The sequence below is a fragment of the Plasmodium inui genome, assembly GCF_000524495.1.
Source record: "Plasmodium inui San Antonio 1 unplaced genomic scaffold supercont1.12, whole genome shotgun sequence".
Taxonomy (NCBI): Eukaryota; Apicomplexa; class Aconoidasida; order Haemosporida; family Plasmodiidae; genus Plasmodium; species Plasmodium inui.
The window spans coordinates 662416-681137 of NW_008481846.1; the positions used below are offsets into that span (position 1 = coordinate 662416).

General features: G+C 40.5%; 3 protein-coding genes across 3 annotated transcripts; 1 reads left to right on the plus strand and 2 right to left on the minus strand.

Moving 5' to 3' along the window:
- Positions 1-269: 269 nt before the first annotated feature.
- Positions 270-13703, minus strand: C922_03190 (DNA polymerase phi subunit; the record flags this gene model as incomplete). The annotated part of the gene is made up of 4 exons (XM_008818782.1): positions 270-395; positions 577-733; positions 946-13240; positions 13508-13703. 4 exons carry the CDS (start codon positions 13701-13703, stop codon positions 270-272), a joined length of 12774 nt encoding a protein of 4257 aa, XP_008817004.1.
- A 924-nt stretch (positions 13704-14627) lies between these two features.
- On the minus strand, positions 14628-15374 carry C922_03191 (hypothetical protein; the record flags this gene model as incomplete). The annotated part of the gene is made up of 2 exons (XM_008818783.1): positions 14628-14912; positions 15159-15374. The coding sequence occupies 2 exons, from the start codon at positions 15372-15374 to the stop codon at positions 14628-14630; spliced, it is 501 nt and encodes a 166-aa protein (XP_008817005.1).
- Positions 15375-16284: 910 nt separating this feature from the next.
- Positions 16285-17400, plus strand: C922_03192 (hypothetical protein; the record flags this gene model as incomplete). The annotated part of the gene is made up of 1 exon (XM_008818784.1): positions 16285-17400. One exon carries the CDS (start codon positions 16285-16287, stop codon positions 17398-17400), a length of 1116 nt encoding a protein of 371 aa, XP_008817006.1.
- Positions 17401-18722: the final 1322 nt, after the last annotated feature.

An 18722-nucleotide genomic window follows, 5' to 3' on the forward strand; every position in this document is an offset into this window, starting at 1 on the left:
CAATCTGCCCCATTTCGTTTCGTGACCTCCAAATGTGAGTAAGTTTGAAATTGCGAAAGCGTCATCGGGGGGTCCCCCCCTTCACTTTTTCATTTTAATTTTGTTCTAGTTGGGAAAATGAGTGTTTTTACTGTTAAAATGAAGGAAGCAGCTATGCAGGTATACATTTGTGATGGCGTAAAAAAAAACTGATTTACATATGTACACACTTGCGTCGGGGGAGGCCCTGTGGAGAAACCTCCTTCCCAATGTAGACTTGTTCTAAAGGTTCATTTTCTTCTTTTCCATTTTTTTTTCTCCCTCCTTTTTGACTTATTAAGGGTAAACAACTTTGGATTTTTCAAGGCTAACAAATTCTTCTTTTTTTTTTTGATAAACCTAATTCGGTTGATCCTCTGCAGGGGGGTGTAAAAAAAAGAAAAAAAAAGTGGGCACACATATGTAAATGCATGTACTGTGCGCATCCGATAAATTCTGCAGACTTTCGCCTTGGGTGAAGCATAAAATTGTTACATATAATGCGTATAGAAAAAAAAAAAAAAAAAAAAGCACAATTTTTCTTCTTTTTAAATGTACCTGTCTCGCTTGAATGAAGGCCTTATTAAAAGTGGCCCTATCGTTTTGTAGTTTTTCCTCCAGAAGAGAAATAATGTCCCACGCGTAGCTCGATAGGTAAAGGAGCTTATTGTACGTGTTCACTTCTTCGAAAATGTTTTCATCCTCGACAAAGTATCTGCAAAAAAAAAAAAAAAAAGGGGGGGGGGGATGGAAACCAAAAAAATGGTACTTTTGAATAGTATATAAAAATACTGGAGCATCACTCGAGTGGCCACAATTAATTTATAAACATGTTGTTGACGCAGGAAGTGGGGCACACCAATGGTAAAGTAACGTGCAGATAATGCGTACTAGATGCACACACACTGTGCGCGCGGCAAAACTTACTTCTTTTTAAATATGGAAGCTACTTTGTATAGGGAGGGGAGGACGATATTAATTATCTCATTCTCGAGGGCCCAGAGATCTGGGGGGAAATCCTGAATTATATTTCTGTACGTATTTAAAATTGTTAGAATTCTGACAAAAGATTTTTTCTTGTTTATCAAATGGATGTTTATGGAACGTGAGAGGGTAACGATGACAAGGAAAAATTTGCTGTAGGACAGCATTTCCTTGGTCATTTTCAAATTTGGCATCATTAAGGTTCCAACCCGATCATAAGAAGTATTTTTATCTTGCTCATTCTGCTCCTTCTCCAAAATTCTGTTCACTTTTTTGAATTCTTCGTCTCCTTCGACATCACTTGCGCCGCTAAAATGGTTGTCCATTTGGCTTCCTCCTGTGAAAGTCTCCTGGGCAAGGCCATTTGGAGCACCGGTGACATGTGAATGGTCGGTGTCTTTAGCACAGGATGAAACACACAACCCTTTCACTTCGCCGCGATTTTCCGCATAGTACCTCTCACGCGCTACTCCTTTGCTACCACTTTGGTCATCAAACCCGTTGGTAATCCACGGGAAGTTAACCAATAGCACGCAAATCTTGGACAGGAAAACACTAATTTCCCTATGGTATATATAGAAATGTTCGAGAAAATATGAATTTAAGAGGAGAGAAAGAACTTTTTTTAAAATCAGATTGATAATAAATTTATCGGAAGAAAACAACTTGACCAGTAGGAGAGGAAAAAAAGGACGTGCCATTTTGTTAATTATATAATTTAGCATCATCTTCAACGATATGATTTGCACATAGGGATCTTTATTGAACAGTCCATTTTGAATGATAAAATTCCAGAAGTACAGAAAGTACAAAATTAATTTCTCATGGATGCTGTCTTCGTTGCCTGTTGCGTTTGGTTCTTCCCCGTCGGCTGTTCCGTTTGCTCCTTCCCCATCGGTTGTTCCGTTTGCTTCTTCTTCCCTGTTCGCTGTACCCCCTAAGTTGGGATACTCTAGTCGGTCCTCCTTTAAAAAGTAGCGCCTGTACATTTTGTGGGCGTGTTTTTCATGCACCAAATTTTCTATCAAGTCTATGTCCATATGGGTAAAAATCTGCTCTAGTGCCTTGTAAAAGAGGTACACTAAATCCTTGTCCATCTGTGCGTATATCTCATAGTTGCTACTAAAATGGGTAATGTTTTGCGCGGAGGTTACTACTTGAAGAGACAGCTTGTCCTCCTTCATGAACGCCTTCACATCAGCGCACGTCCTATCGATTAGAAAAAACATGGCCGATAGGAACAGATCTTCTAGTTGGCTTTTCATAAAAAGGATGATTTCACTGGGAGGGGCAAAAACTAAACTGCTGCTTATATTTGGGGTGTTCTTAGTATTGTACTTTTTTGTGCTTTTTAATAGTTCTTTTATGAAGTAGTTTCTAATGGTATTGTGCCTCTGGCTTGGGGTGTGCTCCTCAGGGGAGGAGTTATCCACACTAAGTGCATCTTGGCGACGTGCACTAGATTGGCCGTTTCTGTGATTTTCCGTCGACACATCGCTCCCCTGCAACGTTAGCTGGAATATTTTGTGGCGCCTGTCTTTTTGGTGCTCCTTCGATACCAAACTACGCTCATCCTTCGCTAGCTTATCATCAATCTGAATCATCTGCCCGAAGGAAACAATCCGCTCGGAAAAAATGGAAGAGAAAATAGGAAGCAAATACAAGTAGGTATACGTGATAGATGCCTTTTCGCAAAAGAATAAGTTGCGCTTTAAAATTTTATACGAATTAAAAACATAGGTCAAATCGTTCACTTGTTGGAGGAGTAATGTGGTCAAAAAAATGTACATCTTCTTGCACTTGTAATTTGTCTCATTAGTAAAATGAACTATGATGCTGGCAAAGGTGACGTAATAAAATTCCTCCTTTAATAACTTGGCGTTAGCTCTGTTGAGAAAGACGTAGAGAGCATTCAAAGTGGCAATCCTGGAGTCGTCATTTTCATCATTTAAATTATTTAAAATTTTGAAAAATTTCTTTTTCTTTTCCTTCTTTGATATTGGAAAGCGCATCAAAAAATCGACATAAATCTGTCCACACAGAAATGATAATTTCAGGTTATGAGACTCTTCTATCATGATGGTGAAGATTTGATCAATGCAGCTGTTCATTTTTAAGATAATAGACCCCTTCCTGATGATGTTATTTATGTCTTCCCGCATCATACAGTTTTTAAATAATATTAGCAGCTCCCACACGTGATTCTTACTTTCTAGTAGCAGCGAAATCTGGTTAATTAGGCAGTATCGTAGAGAGTTCGTCGATTCTTCTTGTTCTTCCTGTAAATGTTCTCCCCCCTCCAGGGGGGGATAATACACAGATAAGACCTTTTCGTCCAGCAAATAATTCAGCTTCTTTTGTTTCTTCAGCTTGGCTGTGTTTTCAAGCGGATCATGGGGATTCCTTCTGTTTGCTCCCTCTTCCAGTCTTCTCTTTTTCTTCGAAACGGTGTCGTCATTTATGGGCTCATCAACAGTATCACTAGGTTTTCCGCGACTGGATAGATCCGAATTCAGCCAAGATATAATATCATTTTTGTTGTTGCCCCGTATGAGATATGTCAACGTGTCAATGCATGAAAGAATGAGCTTGTCAAATTCTTTGCTGTAATAATTGGGGATATTTTTTAGTATATCTATGGATGAGAGAATAATTAATTTTCCAAACTTTTTAAAATCGCTAAATTTCTTCTTTTTAATAATTTTGATGCACTTGGAGGCTAACACAAATACGTCTTCCTTTCCGTAGCAAAAGAAATACACGAGCAGCGGTTCAATTAGGTCTATAAATTCGGGGAAGCTTGAAAAGGAGCCCTCCCCCTCATGATTATGGTTTACCCCTTTGTTACCAGTTCTGTTCCCCACGGAGGTGAGCACTGCTTCGGTGGCACTTCCATTTTCATTATCGATAGAGGTGAATAGCCCCTTCTGAGCGTTTTCATTTTCGCTAAGGGATTTATCATCCACGGTAGTGGACGCGGAGTAGCAAGTTGACGTTTCTTTGATCGCTCCGCCAGGGTACCTCCTCTCACTGTGGAGAGTAACATAAAAGTTGTCATTAGCATCGGTTATGAGACCATCTCCATTACTTTTTAATCTTCTGTCCTCCGTGAACAACTCTGATGAGCGCTTAACCACGTAAACTAACAACTTGAGGGCACCCCTAGCTAACACCTGTGCGAGGATCTGGAAATCAAATTTCTTCGTCTTTCCAATAGCGTCATAAATGCTTTTCTCCTGAAATAACCCCTGTATTATATGCATATTGTTATTCCCTTTGGAAGGGTAATGTACACATTTCTGCTGATAATTAAGTCCCAGGTACCTCTCCTCGATTGCTTCCTGGGGCACATAGAATTGGATACCCTTTTTGAAGCTTCCAAAGGTTTGCACTGCTTGGTCAGAGACATTATATTTAAAAAGTAGAATGGCGGAATTCTGCATAACACTGAGTAAATTTTGATAATCATCACCTCTGAAAAAATACACCGATTTTGTTAACAGCTTGTAAATAATGTTTAGGACAAAATGGGGGGAGAGACTTTTGTTCTCTTCTATTCCTTTTACGAAATTGTTGAAGTATGATGACACGATAAAGATGTATTTTTTTTTAAAAATAAAATTTTTATCCACTTGGTTATTTTCGAAAGACTCCCCACTAAATAAGCTTTCTAAAAATATGAGGATATTATTTTCGATGCATTTTTCGGGTACTATATTTGTTAACAGCTTAATGATATTCTTTCCATAGATCTTTTTGCTTTCCTTGGTCTTTCTTTTTATATGCTTCTTGTTAACATCTTCAGTATTTTTGTCAATTTCTTTTATTATTTCTAGCTTGATCATGTTAAAGATGTTGGTGCAGAAGGCGTCGTGCGGGGTGTTCGTGAGATGTGGTGAAACCGCGATAGGGGCCTTCCTGCCTCCGCCGCTATGCGGAGTGGCGCTACTCCCGCTGAACCGCTCGGAGTCCTTCCTCTTGGATCTGCTGATATTCCCATCGTTCAACGCGTTGATGCCGATGGTTAAGTAATTCTTGTCTAAAAATTTGTCCTTCTTTTTTAGCACAGACTCCAGGATGGAGTTAACCGTGCACAAAAATATCGGCACGTGATACCCCTTGGTCAGGTAATCTGACATCTGCTTTATGATCAAATCGAAGTACCTCAAACCGAGGTACATGGAAATAAAACACATGGTCTTCTTCGATTCACTTCTTACATTGTTATTTTTGGACGACAAACAGAAACATAATCTGTATATTATTTTGTGTAACTCTTTCTCAAAATTGTAATTCATTTTGTTTAGAATTACTAAAAATGATATGACGAGGTCGGCCTTGGCCACTGCCTCCTTGTTTTTGTAGTCAACGACTTGGTCGTTTATGTAGCACTTTTGTTTTTTTTTGTCATTAGTCCCGAATTTGTCGAACATTAGCAGCTTTAGCTGCGGAAGGATGCGCCGGAGGAACTTGTAGCAGAGCGGGCTGGGACTGCTCTTCCGCGTCGGTTCGGCCTCCACAGGTGCGTTCTCCCCTGCTGCGCTCTTCACCGGTGCGTTCTCCTCTGGCGCGATGTTCACAGATGAGTCCACCCCTGGTGCGCTTTTCACAGGCTGCTCCTTCACTGCAGTTTCTATCCCTTTGACTCCTGTCAGTTCGATCCTTTCACTTTGCTCCGCAGCGCGGTTTACCTCGTCCGCGTTTCGAAATCCATCCGAGGCTGCTCCTCCTGGACGGGCCCAATTCTGCTCCACTTGAATGCCCTGGAACTCCCTAAAATCGTACGTCCTCACAATGTGACTTACTGCTTTTTCGATGTATACCTTATTAAATGAGTTTTTCTTGAGCTCTGAAAGAAGCAGCTCCAGTAGGTTATAAACAACTTTGATGCCCACCCTCTCGGTGCAGGTGCCAAGCAGCTTAATGCTATTTACACTGAGAGTTTTGTTGTATGTTTCTTTTTTTGAATTCGTTTGGAGGATGTAATTCAGTGCAAGTGGAACTACAATCTTAGAAATCGTGTAGTAACACAATAGGGGGGTAATGGCGACTAATTTTTCCACACCTTTGGCGTTGTTTTCTGATTTAAGGTCTATTATATTTTGGATTATAGATATACGTTTATTATTTTCTTCATTTTTCCTCCCCTTTTGATGAGACTTACTCTCATGGAACGTTCCAACTACGTTGTGATGTAAGTCGTGAAATAGCAACCTTTCCAACATTTTAAAGTTGGTTTTTTCCTGGTCGGAGGGGTGCGTCTTCTCATTCTTCTTCGCCTTCACGGGGATAAAGCAGAACAAAGAATCGATGTCTGTATTGAGTACATAATTTTTTACCAGAGAATTTTTAACCTCCCTTAAGAAGGGTTCAACATCTAATCGTTTGAGTGTGTCCATGTGGGGGTTAACTAGCTTTATAGTTGTGAGGATAATCTGCAGCGCAATTTTGGTAAAATCGTTGACGTTCTTTTTTAGTGCGTTCAGCGCTTTGGGTATTATAATGTTAACTACGAAGTGGACACATATTTTGACGTCTCGCGCGATGCTCAGGTCACTGACATTTTCATCGCTACTTTCAAACGCTTGCAGTAGCCATTTAAGCAATTGGGGGAAGAACAAAACGAACTGCACGGATTTGTCTCTAACCATTTCGTTAGTCGCTTCGTTAAAAATTAAAAAGGAGCAATGCCTCACGAGGATTTCATGGAACAACCTGTTGCTATTTGAAAAGAGGTGATCAAAGGTGAATTTGCGGGGTGTCTTCGTCTCCAGGGTCTTCGTCCCCTCAGCCTTCGTCTCCTCGGTCTGCGTCTCTTCGGTCTTCTTCCCCTTCGTTACGTGTCCCCTCTTGCGGCTTCTCATTGGGTACCCCTCCCTTCCCAAGGCATAACCCCTCATAACGGTGGATATTTTCACATTGCACAAATCGAGGAAAATTAAAAACTGCACATCCGCGTCGTATTCGTGCTGGGAGCTCCTCTCATTGCAAATGTTCAGGCCGCAAAATATCTGGGCAATCTGAAGGAATGTGTAATAATAACTCTGCCTCTTGGCCTGGTCATTTTTTAAAGGAATTTTCACAATCTCCTTTAGGACCACTCTGGAGTTATAATTAAGCTCGTTCGTTTTTTTTAAAAAGGTGTCCATATTTTTTTTAAACTTTTCTAAATATCTGTTTATGTTTCTAATTTTTAGAAAGATGCAACCAATCATAATTAGGAGATCCCCGGCCAGGACTCTACAACTTACGTCATAGCATCTCTGGACAATTTCGTATACCATGGTTTTTAGTTTGAAACATACATACAATTTTTGAGCATGGTGGTAGGAGTGCACATGAGATGAGTGTACGCTTCTTTTTCTCGCACGTTTTTTTTCTTGTACATTGCCTATATGGGACATATCTGCACATCTGGGGGACGTGGCGTTCCTGGCCGCTTCCTGATAGCAAGACAAGTTGCAATTTGGTTTCTTTTTGGCCCCCCACCTTGGGCGCTCACTTTCCCCCCTTGATATATTAATGAGTAACCTCTTCAAAGATACCAATATAAGTTTCAGCTTCTGCACGTGGTCAGAATTTGTACTATGTAGCGACTTGGCATTGATAAGCACGAAGGTGATAATTATATTAATGACGTGCAAATTGTACGTCTGGTTTTTGTTCAGGGAAGATAATTCAATTAGAATGTATAGTTCTTTATTGCTAATAATTTTTAACTCATCCGTTCGGCTTTTTTTGCGGAGTGCTGTTCCGCTTTCCTTTTCTACAAGGAACTGTTTGTACCTCCTTAAAATGGTTTTCTTAATGCATACAATAATGTCCGAAATGAGCGGCTTCAATATCTTCATGCCTTTCGAAGGAGACACGTCAGAGCATTTTCTCTTTTCCAATATGGTGAGTAGTACTCGCCTATTTTTGCTTCTCCCCCGAATAAGCTCCTGTTCCTTTTTGGGGGGTTCCCCTTTACACCAATTCAGATCGTTTTCACTCAAATGGTCATAACCACATAGGCGCAAAACGATATCGAACACCTTCGCCGTGAGTGCGTTCCATTCACTGTGACTTAATCGGCTGACAACTATTTGGTTGTTTACAGCTTTTATTAAAACGGATAAAGAGTTAGGTATGATGCTGTCGTAGAACTCGTGATACGATTCATTCTTGCTCCAAATGTCGAACAGAATTTTTAGGAACAAATTTGGTTTGCCTATGTTCTTCAGATTTTTTCGGAACAAGAAGGCGAAGAAATCTTTGGCCTTCTCCAAATTGCGATTTGTCATTTCGTAGTTTAACATGATGAACTGGATGTTCTCGATGCACTTCTTGTTGGCGTTCTTCAGATAGGAGTTCTTCGCGCTCAGTTCGACGCTGTATTCGCGGGGAGGGGCACGCTCAAAGTCATGGTTACGGTCATCGTCACACGAGTGATAAAACTTCTGATGAGACTTGTGATCAAATTTGTGATCAAAATTTTGATCAAACTTCTGTAGGTGCTCTTTCGCCTGGTCCTTGTACTCACTTTCGCCGGGGCTGCTAATTATGTGGGCCGCCTCCCCCACCTTGCCGCTTCCACATTTGTCTCGACTCTCCATCTTCTTAACCACCAGGAAAATCCTCCTCCCCTTTGCCTTCTTTTTCATCATCTGGTATACATTGATGTAGTGCGCTATGGTGACAAAGACATGGAAAAAAAACTCCATGTAGCTGTCCAGCTTGTACTTCATGATCTTGAGTATCTCGATAAAAAGACTAAAGCTTTTGTTGAAGTGGAAGTTTTTAAACAGCGCGTCTTTCTTTATTTCAATTATGTGATTGCCGAAGTGCCAACTGGAGTGATTAAAGGTGTCGTCGTAGCAGAGCGAAATTTCTTCCCCACTGTTTGTACTCGCCTCTGTACACGCTGCTGCAGAAGCAGCAGCAATGGTTGAAGTCACCGCTTGCGTATCACATTGGTATCTCCAGTGCGCTGCAAAGCGCCCCTGACAATTGGTGAGAAAACTGACCAGCACCCTCTCCTTGTCTCCGTATCTGAGCAAGTTGCCATAGTCAAATGAGCCCTCGTATACATTCACCAAGGGGTATACTACAGATATAAGGATGTGGCAGTAATTGTCGCAAGAAATGTTAGACAAGTAAAAAATCATATTCTTCTTCAATTTTTTATTTCCTTTTTTCATTTTATTTTTTAAAATGCAAAAAATGATTTTTATCAAGATGGGGATAATCCTGCTGCTGTCTTCCTCTTTTATGTTCAGCAGGAACTTGGTGATGTTGACGTTCTTCTCCAGTAGCATTTCCTCGATGTCGTTTTTGTAGTTGTTTAGTTTCTGGTTGTACGAGCAGAGTATATGCAAAAATTTAATCATGTTGGGGATGCTCAAAATGTGCATGCTGTGGGCAAATTTACTGACAAAAGTCTTTACGGCGTGGATGATTTGGTCCACTTGTGGCTGCGTAGACGTGACAGACAGGGCAGCGCCCCCATGCCCGTGACACAACTCATTTAAACTCTCAACAATGTCAAACACTACATTCAACAGAGAGTAATATTTTAACTCGTGGACGAAGCGCCTGAAATTGGCATTAATATAGCTCATTATCCAAACGTACATGTCCAGCAGTTTCGCTCTGTACGATTTGTTAAGGCTGTTTGCTTGTGGCACGATCACCATATTGATGGTGGCGAATGCAATTTTTAGGGCATTTTCAGCATTCAGATGTTTGCTTCCTGGCAATGTGGGCGGTGCATTTCTCTTCTGGGTGTGCACATACTGTCGCATATTAATTTCGCTATCTTCTATGTTCTGCCAAATGAGGTTCCTCAGGGGGGTGGCACAGGGGAGGCTCGCGCCGCTCCCACTGTGATCCTCTCGCCTGTCCACCTCCTCCACAAAATCCTTCGCATTGTCATCCGCAGGGTTCTCTTTCTCACAGCTGTCACTAGCTGAATCTGCAGCTGGTGCAGTCTTTCTGCCCACCTCCCACTCCACAGCGAACAGCTTTTCCTTACCCATTTTGAATACCTCGTTTAGGACAAAAAAATAGTATTCCAGCTGGTGGTGATAACCCTCTTCGTCGCCCATTTGTTTGTTTATGCTGTACGAGCGTAGGAAGTTTCTGACGTGAACAGTAACTGCCTTGGGGATACTCACCAAGCTAGCACTTAACAGATAAACCAATTCGACAATACATATTTCTGTGGCCACCTTGAGCAAGTAATCGCTAAAAATGTTGGAGCTTTTAAAAAAGGTCAAATAATTTACTACGTCAATAATTTTGGATTCATAAATCTTTTCGTACGTAGCTAAGTATTCTTCATTTTCTAAATAAATGAGACAATCAAAAAGGGGCAACAGTTTGGCGTAGCAAGCAGGGTTATTACTCTCCCCAGATGTAATGTTGTTCTCATTTGTAGTATGATGACTTCCTTTATCGCTTTTGAGTGCTATACATATGCCTACTACGAATTGGATACTTTGCAGGAACTCTTTCCTATTCCCCTTGTCGTAGAAGAGAAATAGCTTTTTAAGGGCCTTTAAATATGCATATAAGTCATCCGTTTTGTGTGCAAAAATGTTCATTTCGTTCAGGTTGGTAATTATGTTTTTTATTTTCTTCAAGTATTCCACACCATACACCTGGTCTTTATCCCACTTGTCTAAACAGTTGAGTAAGAACTTGTTGTTGCTTGGAAGGACGTTTTCGATTACTTCGCTGTTTTGATGCATTTCCTTCGCCAACATTGTCATCATCACATTTGCATCGAGTATGATGTTGTTCAAGTAAAAATTCATATCGGGAGAGGAGTCTTCCTTGTGAAGTTTCCTTCCTATGCAATGCCTACTTTTTAGTTTTTCAACCATGTCGCACATTTCTCCAAATAGAGTAAAAAAATTGTTCTCCTTGCTTTTGTTACCACTGTGTTTTGCGCATAGAAGTAGTATATCCCCGTCGATTCTACTTATCTCTGTTAGTAGGCTGACGTATGCAAATAAAAACTGCACTACTGTTTGGAGATTTTTCTCGGGTTCATTTAGAACTTCTTCCCCGTTTTTCACGTGTTTTGAACTGTTCACATTGGGACACTCATTAGTTCGCTTCAAAATTGCAAGTATGTTTGTTACTTTTTCAAGGGTGATGGAAAATAAATTATGAAGCTCTGTTTGCATTTGTGTTGGGGGATCCTCCTGGATGATGTTGTTTTTACGCGTGTTGTCGGTCCGATGGTGGAAAGCACTCCTCTCGCTACTGGGTCTGCATTTGTCGGTCTGCTCATCTGCGACTAAGTCTCCATTTTGTCGTTTCTTCTTGTGCATGCGTTTAGACTCCGCTTCCGTATCCTCGTCTTTCTCCTCCAGGGTCCTACTCTCCCTTCCTGTTGTGCTCTTCAAAATGTCAAACAGGAGGAATATTTTTCCCAAATGTAGATTAGCATCCTCGTCGGAGATGTTGTAAGGGTCAATTTTGTTAGACATGCTTTCCTTTTCGGGCAAGTGACTTGGTCCAGCTCCCTCCTTCAGTCCGCTCACCATGTGGCACTCCTTCACACGCATAAATATGTCAACCTTTTGCACATCTCTCGCTATGTAGACAAATATGCACTTCAAAACATCGTTCAGGTGTGAATCTTCGCTGCTGTTATTTTTTCTGCTTAAGAGTTCTTCCACGTTGATAATGAAACAGCGAAAGAGGGAGTCTCGAAGAGGGTGGTGACCACTTAAGTTATTCCACTGCTCTGCAGTCATGATGCTCATAAACACCTTGACCAGGGAGATGAACATATTTTTTATGCCTTCATTCGAAACCATATCCGGATTTAGTAAAAAGAACATATGGTCGTAGATATGCCATACATAGAAAAAGGAGACATAATTTAACTTCAAACGATTCACATCTTGCGCGTATTTATTCAGTTCGCGAAGAGCAGTTTCTACAATTATACATTTCTGTTCGCTGTTTCTTTCTATCCATATGTTTAATATTTTTTTCAGGAAAAAGTTCGTACAGCTGTGGAAAATTTCTTTGGCAAAAAAGGCCGTCCTCTGCATCGCGGAGGATTGTGCCTGGTTGCTACGTAAGCGTGGGTGATCATCACAAAACTGGTCGTCGTTGTTGCTGTGCCTGCTTCTGCTCCCAAGTTCGGAGCTCCTCTCCAGTGTTCCATCTGGAGCATGGCTAGGTGGAGAAGCCTCCGATCCACCGTCATCCTCATCTTGCAAATCATGCGCAGTAGCTACTATCTCGCTACTGTGCCCCTCCGCGTTGGCTAAAGAGGGAAAAATTGAGGAGACCCCGTTTGGGCCCCTTTGACTGATCAGCAAATGCAACGCATCTGTACTTTGGTCCGACTGAACTAACACATGGGTGTAGTATCTTCTAAACAGGATGGAATAGTTTCTCAAAATGAAGGTTAGAAATACTTCCACAAATTCAAATGTCCCATTTTTCGTAAAATTATAAATATCAATGAGGAAGATCGCTACTGCTTTTTTTAGGAAGTGCATACATTGTGTGTCCTCAATTGGCTCATAATGACTCTGTGTCTCCTCACAATAATATGTCTCCTTTAGGAATAATGAATAAATTATAAACTTCAAAAAGGGTAAAGTTTTTCTGGACAGTTTGTCTTTGTCGACCTTTAGAGCTTCTAACATGAGGAGGCTCACCGTATCACAATAATCTCTCACTTTGTTCCTTTTCACACAATCGCAAAAGGAAAATAACTTTTGAAAGCATTCCATTAAGTCGTGTAGGGATAATTTCCTCAAAAGATAGGAAAAACTATCTGCAATGAAAATTTTTACAATACTATTTCGATGTTGTAACAGTGGTAGGGATATTTTTATATACCTATCGACGTTACTTATGATTTTTTTATTCATTATTCGAAATATATTTGTGTAGGTATTAAATATTTCCTCCAACAAATCCAGATTGTTGAAATTAATTTTATCGTACAATATTTTTAAAATATGATCTATGTATTTTTTACTTTCATCTTTTAAATCTTTTATCAGGATCACCAACAACTTGTAGAAATAATTTTCGTCATTTTGGATTTTGCTATTCTGTATGTACTTCAAAATGGTGCCAAAAATTTTGTCCTTGTTTAGCAAAATGAGCATTAGATTTTTCGCATACGGCTGTAGTTCTCTGCAGCATTTTCTGAAGTCACTGTTGAAGCAGTTTTGGGGGTACACCTGTAACGCTGCGTAAAAGTTCGTTCTTCTTAGGTCTATCAAAGGGGGTGTAAAAAAAAAAAAATCACTATAGTGGGACGAGTAAACAAAACTTACCATACCGCAACTGTGGTTAGTGGGGAAAGAGGGGCGCGTCTTTTTAACCGTTGCTGTTCACCGTGTGCCGCGGTGGAAACGAAGGAACAGAGTTCACCGTTCACTGGTGACGCGCATACGGTGTAGATGTTGACGTATATACCACAGCTGATATATACAACCCCAGACACATGCATGCGCCGGGGGAATTCTCATTGCTTCCTCACCTTCGGCATCCTTCGATTCGTGACTTATCCACTGTGAAGTGAAACCGTCGTCGTAGTTCGCGCCTCCGAGTACGCTACATGCCTGCAGCTTCTCCTTCTCATTAATTTCTTTTATTCTGTCGTAGAAGGAGACGAAGTTTCCCTTTCTCTTTTTGTTCCTTAATTTCAATTTTATATTCTTTAGCGACTTCTTCATTTTTTACAATTTGGAAAATGATTTAAAGGGGATGAGAATTGACAAAAAGGGACAGACTTTTACAGATCATACGTCCGACGCAGAGAAAGTTCCAAACGATGTTTATGTAAAACGAGCAAATTATTATATGTAGATGCCCGCGTATCCATCCCTGCCGCTTCTTCCTTTTAACTATTTATGCGAAGAAATGGGAACACCTAAAAACGTGGGCTAAGAAATGTTCTGCCAAAAATTGCCAGGTGGTTGAGAACTTCAAGCAATTCTTCGCAGCCGCGTGGAAGTAACGGCTATCTCGTTGAAAAAAAAAAAAAAAAACTGCAAGGTTTCCCTTACGAAATGGGTCAAAACACTTTGTAGATGAAATACCTGCCAAGTATATATAAGATATTTTTTCCTACACGGAAAAAATACTCCGTTTGGCAAAATGGGTGGAAACAAAAAAAAATTAATTTTACATTCCCCTGGGGGGGTAAAAAAAAAAAATACATATATGGTAAATATATTCGTATACATCTATGCTATGCGCGAAAATGCACGCCTCCACAAATGCACAAAAATGATACGTTATTACGAATTATCTGTAATGCATCCATTTCGATCAAATTGACAAAAAAAGGTAAGGCAATAAAAGTGAGGAAAAAAAGTGAGCCAGAAATTTTTTCACGTTGAACAGGTGCTTGAACATAGGGGAAAATACGCTATTATGTATATATGCCCCCATTATGTGGATCCCAATATAGGGGTAAGCTCATGCTCATGTAGGCCTGCAGAAACAGACGCTACCAGAATGCTTCGTCAAATGTGGCCTCTTCTCATAAGGCGCGAACGTTCGACAAAAAGTTGTTCACACGTACGTGGATATAAACAAAAGTCTTAAGAAAATAAAACGGGTTAATATATTTCCCGTGGTTCCTTTCCCCAGAGTCATGTTTTCGTTTCACTACTGTTGTTGGCGGTTCCGTCTTCCTGACTACTTGGTTCCTTTCCTTCTTCGTCGCCCGAGGGGGGTGGTACCGAACTGGAGTCTGCTACTTCAGAAGAGTTACTTTTTATCCTCACGTTCTTATCAAGGTACCTCTCATAGTATATGGTCAGCAGCTGGGCTAATTTCCGTCTGGCGTTCTTCTCGTAATAGATGTTATAGTTATGTATATCGTGAAATCCCTGGTGTTGGAACTTTTGTATATCCAGTCTGCACTTGATGATTTCCTACAGGGGAGTGACAAAAAAATGGTGCAGCAGTGTTGGTGGTGGCAGGGGTAAAGGCACATTTGGGGTGTGTTCAGGTATGCACCTTTTTCTGAGAACATGTGAAAGCTCTTTCGGGAGGAATATATTATGAATGCAGAGGTGCCCGACGTAGGAGCGCTAGGCATATGTGCTGGCATAGGAAAGGTGAAGAGCCACTCTCCCGTGTAGCACTTGTCAGAATAGAACAGACGTGCGAGTGTGTACCTTCTCAAGCTCCTCAGTTGACAACTTCCTAAGTTCCTTCGCTTTTACCCTTTTTTTGTAACAAAACAGAGGACTTTGGTGATTGCCCTTATGTGCACTATTCAAATTACAACTTAAGAATAAAGAGACGCATTTTCTTTTTAAATTCACCCCGATAATTAAGTATGCGTTACAAAGGAGGAGAAACAAGAAGGACGTAATAAAATAAAGGTTCATTGTTTTTCTCCATGTAAGGGTAAGAAGCATGTGGGATTCAAACGCATAATGTAATCATTTGTGTGCTGATGTTTACGTTTGTTTCGTCTGCTATGTTCTGTGTGTTCGCGCACGGGTTGGCTTCATCTTGCGCGTGTTTCGTTCCTTAAAAAGTGGGAAGTAACAAGTGCCCCTCTGCCGTGTATTTTTAGTAACCCGCTTTGTGATAAACGCACAAGAAAGGGCATCAAGAAAAAAATAAATTACATTAAAATGAAGTAAAATTAAATGGAAGAAAGCAAAACGAAGAGACGTGACAAAGCTACGGACCATTCGATGCTGACTCCCCCCTTCCATATATGCACAAACGGAGATGGCGCTCAAACCATATTTTTGCCTACCCGCTGTTTAAAATGGTTCGAAAAAGGGAGCTCTTAAAATTTTGATAAAAAAATGTAAAAATCGCCAAAAAAATGGGGAAAAAAAAAGAGGAAAATGTACGTATAACCTCACAGACCTTGCTGATGTGCCTGAAAATGTATACCCTTACTTGTACTACATAACCTAGAAAAGCAAAAGGGCAGATGAACAGTTGTGGTTCGTCAACTGAGGAGTGTTTTTTCTTTTTTTTTTTGCCCCAAAGAAATGTCCCTAAAATTGATAAGATGAACATAGCTTGTAAAAACCTACTTCTGCGGAGTAAATTTTTACCCTTGCGCATGGTGGTAAGCGTTTTTTTCTTAAAGCACGAAATGGTGCAGATGTATACATTCACAAATGAACGCAGCCACTTGGGGGATGCGATCCCCCCATTTGGCGTTCCCGCATGTGTCGATTGAGTAGCTCAATTGTACATCTGTTCAGTTGTACATTTGCTTAGTTTCACATTGCACACTTTTTTCCCTTTTTCACTTGTTTCTTTTCTGTGAAGATGCGCAGCCGCGTTGGGCATAGCAGCAAGCATGGACCTACCCACCCAGCCAGTGGCGCAGTCACGTATGACCCTTTGGAGGAAAAAAGAGAAAGTACATTTTTCTGCCAGAGAAAAGGAAGCCACTGCGTCTACACGCACAACGAATTAATCAGACGCTGCGATGGAAGATCTGGTAAAAACGGGAGTAATAATGAAGGGGGCCATAAATGTGATGAAATTACGACCCATTGTGACACCAATGAGAAAAGACACAAAGTCGAACGTAATAGAAAAATACTTAGCGACCTTATTTCGTTAAGGAGGATGCAAAATAGAGACTGCGAAAAGTTAAAGCTAATATGTCTACATATTTTCAGAAACATTAATTCTTACAGTTTGTACGAAATAGCGGATATATTAAAATGCACCCATTTTTTTAGCATAATTTTAAAAAAGGAGCACCTTCACAAATTGGTGAGCAGACTCAAAGTGTTAACATTTAATCAAAAGGGGGAGGAAAAGGTGATTTACGAAATTATACCGAATCTATTAAGGATAAAAGTCGCAAGAGAGTACCAGGATAAAGCATTATCTTGTACCCTCACAACTTTTATAAATGACTTGCTGCGCTTTTGGTTGATATTGCCTCGTTCAGATATGTCTATCCCTACCCCCAGTTATTTAAGCTATGTGTACTTTGTAAAGGAGGTACAGCTAATTATTCTCAATAAGTTCTGCTCATGGTTGGATGAAAAATATGTGGATAATTCAGTGTTCACTTTTTTGCAGTCATTTGAAAGTTCACTGGGAAGAAAAAATAGACACCTAGATTACCCCTTAGTAAAAGAAGTCAGTGAAATTTTATTCAAATTAAATTGCCAAATAAAGGTCCTAAATATGTATAACTATAGTGTTCCAATTTTTGTAAAGGACTTCTCCTTAATTGTAGAATGTATAGGCAATAATAACACTTTTCAGGGGACCCTTACTCTTATTCCCTATTTTTCCGAACGTTATGAGCTATTTAAAAGGCTCGGTTTCAAAGTTTTGCTTCTCTATAAGGAGCTCCTGCCGAGCGCTGCGGAGGATAAGTTAAATTTTGTGAAGCAGTCATTATATTCCATCATCAAGTAGTTTTTCGGAAACTTCGTTCAGAGTTTCTAGCCCCCTCCAAGCACACGGGAGCACACCTTTGTCTATGTCGGAATAGTGCGACGCGCTTCCATTGCGTGTGTGCTATTTGTCTTTTTTTTTTTTAAGGATACTCTTGTTTGCCCTTATAACTACATTACTAGTTCGCATATGTACATGCGTACACTGCGCAATGGGGGCCCATCACCTGTCTGTGCCCACGTTTGTGCGGCAGGTGCGAATAACAGACACGCCACGTTGCGATTCGCCCCAGATTCTGCTTCTTTTAATTCAATTAACCCGTGGTTTCCTATGTGTTAGTATCTTTTTTTTTTTTTTTTTATCAAAGCGCGATTCTGAATTGTTATGTGCGAAATGTGTTTCAAGTGACATGAACTGGTAATGAGTCTACTCTGATGTGGGCACCTGTTTGGATCCCTTGCAGTGAGTTCATTTAACGCCTTCAGTGTACTGCTCGTCCACTTGGTAGTTTTTCCCGCGACGGATGCGTCTCCGTTTAGTGTCTTCCCTCCTCTGCGGTGACTTCCCCCCAACCCCGCCACACGCAACACCCTAAAGAATGAATAAGTTTGATAAAAAAAAAAAAGATGAGGAGAAAAACGTAACCAGCCACATAAAAAAATTCATATTTAAAAATGAATGCAAGTACGTAGACGCAACCAACGTTTTGAAGAATCTTTTTTTAAAAGACAAGAAAAAAGAACCGTCTTCCAAAAAAGCCACTCCTGTAAAAAAATATATTGTGAATAAAAATTTAAAAGAGTTGATTCCTAGTAGGAAGAGTGGAGAAGGGGATGGACATCAAAAGGGAGAAAAGAAAATTAATTACCTAAGCAAAGGTGGTAAGCAATTAAAGAAAGAGAAGTCTGTAAGGTTTCTGCCTTCGCATAATTATGACGTGGAGAAGACGCCTTCCTATCGTAATGACAGGAATGACAGTAACGCTCCTTTGAGGTCCATTCGAAATGTGCCCTCAAAGGGTTGCGTGAAAGTGCCAGTGCCAAGGGCACACAGGCGCAAAATATATTGGTCCTCCGAGGGGGAGGAGGAAGAAGAAGAAGAGGTGGAAGATGAAGAAGAAGAGGTGGAAGATGAAGAAGAGGAGGTAGAAGTGGAAGAAGAAGAAGAGGTAGAAGTTGAAGAAGAACAAGAGGTGGAAGATGAAGAAGAGAAGGTAGAAGTGGAAGAAGAAGAAGAGGTAGAAGTTGAAGAAGAAGAAGAGGTGGAAGTGGAAGAAGAAAAAGAGGTGGAAGTGGAAGAAGAAGAAGAGGTGGAAGTGGAAGAAGAAGAAGAGGTGGAAGTGG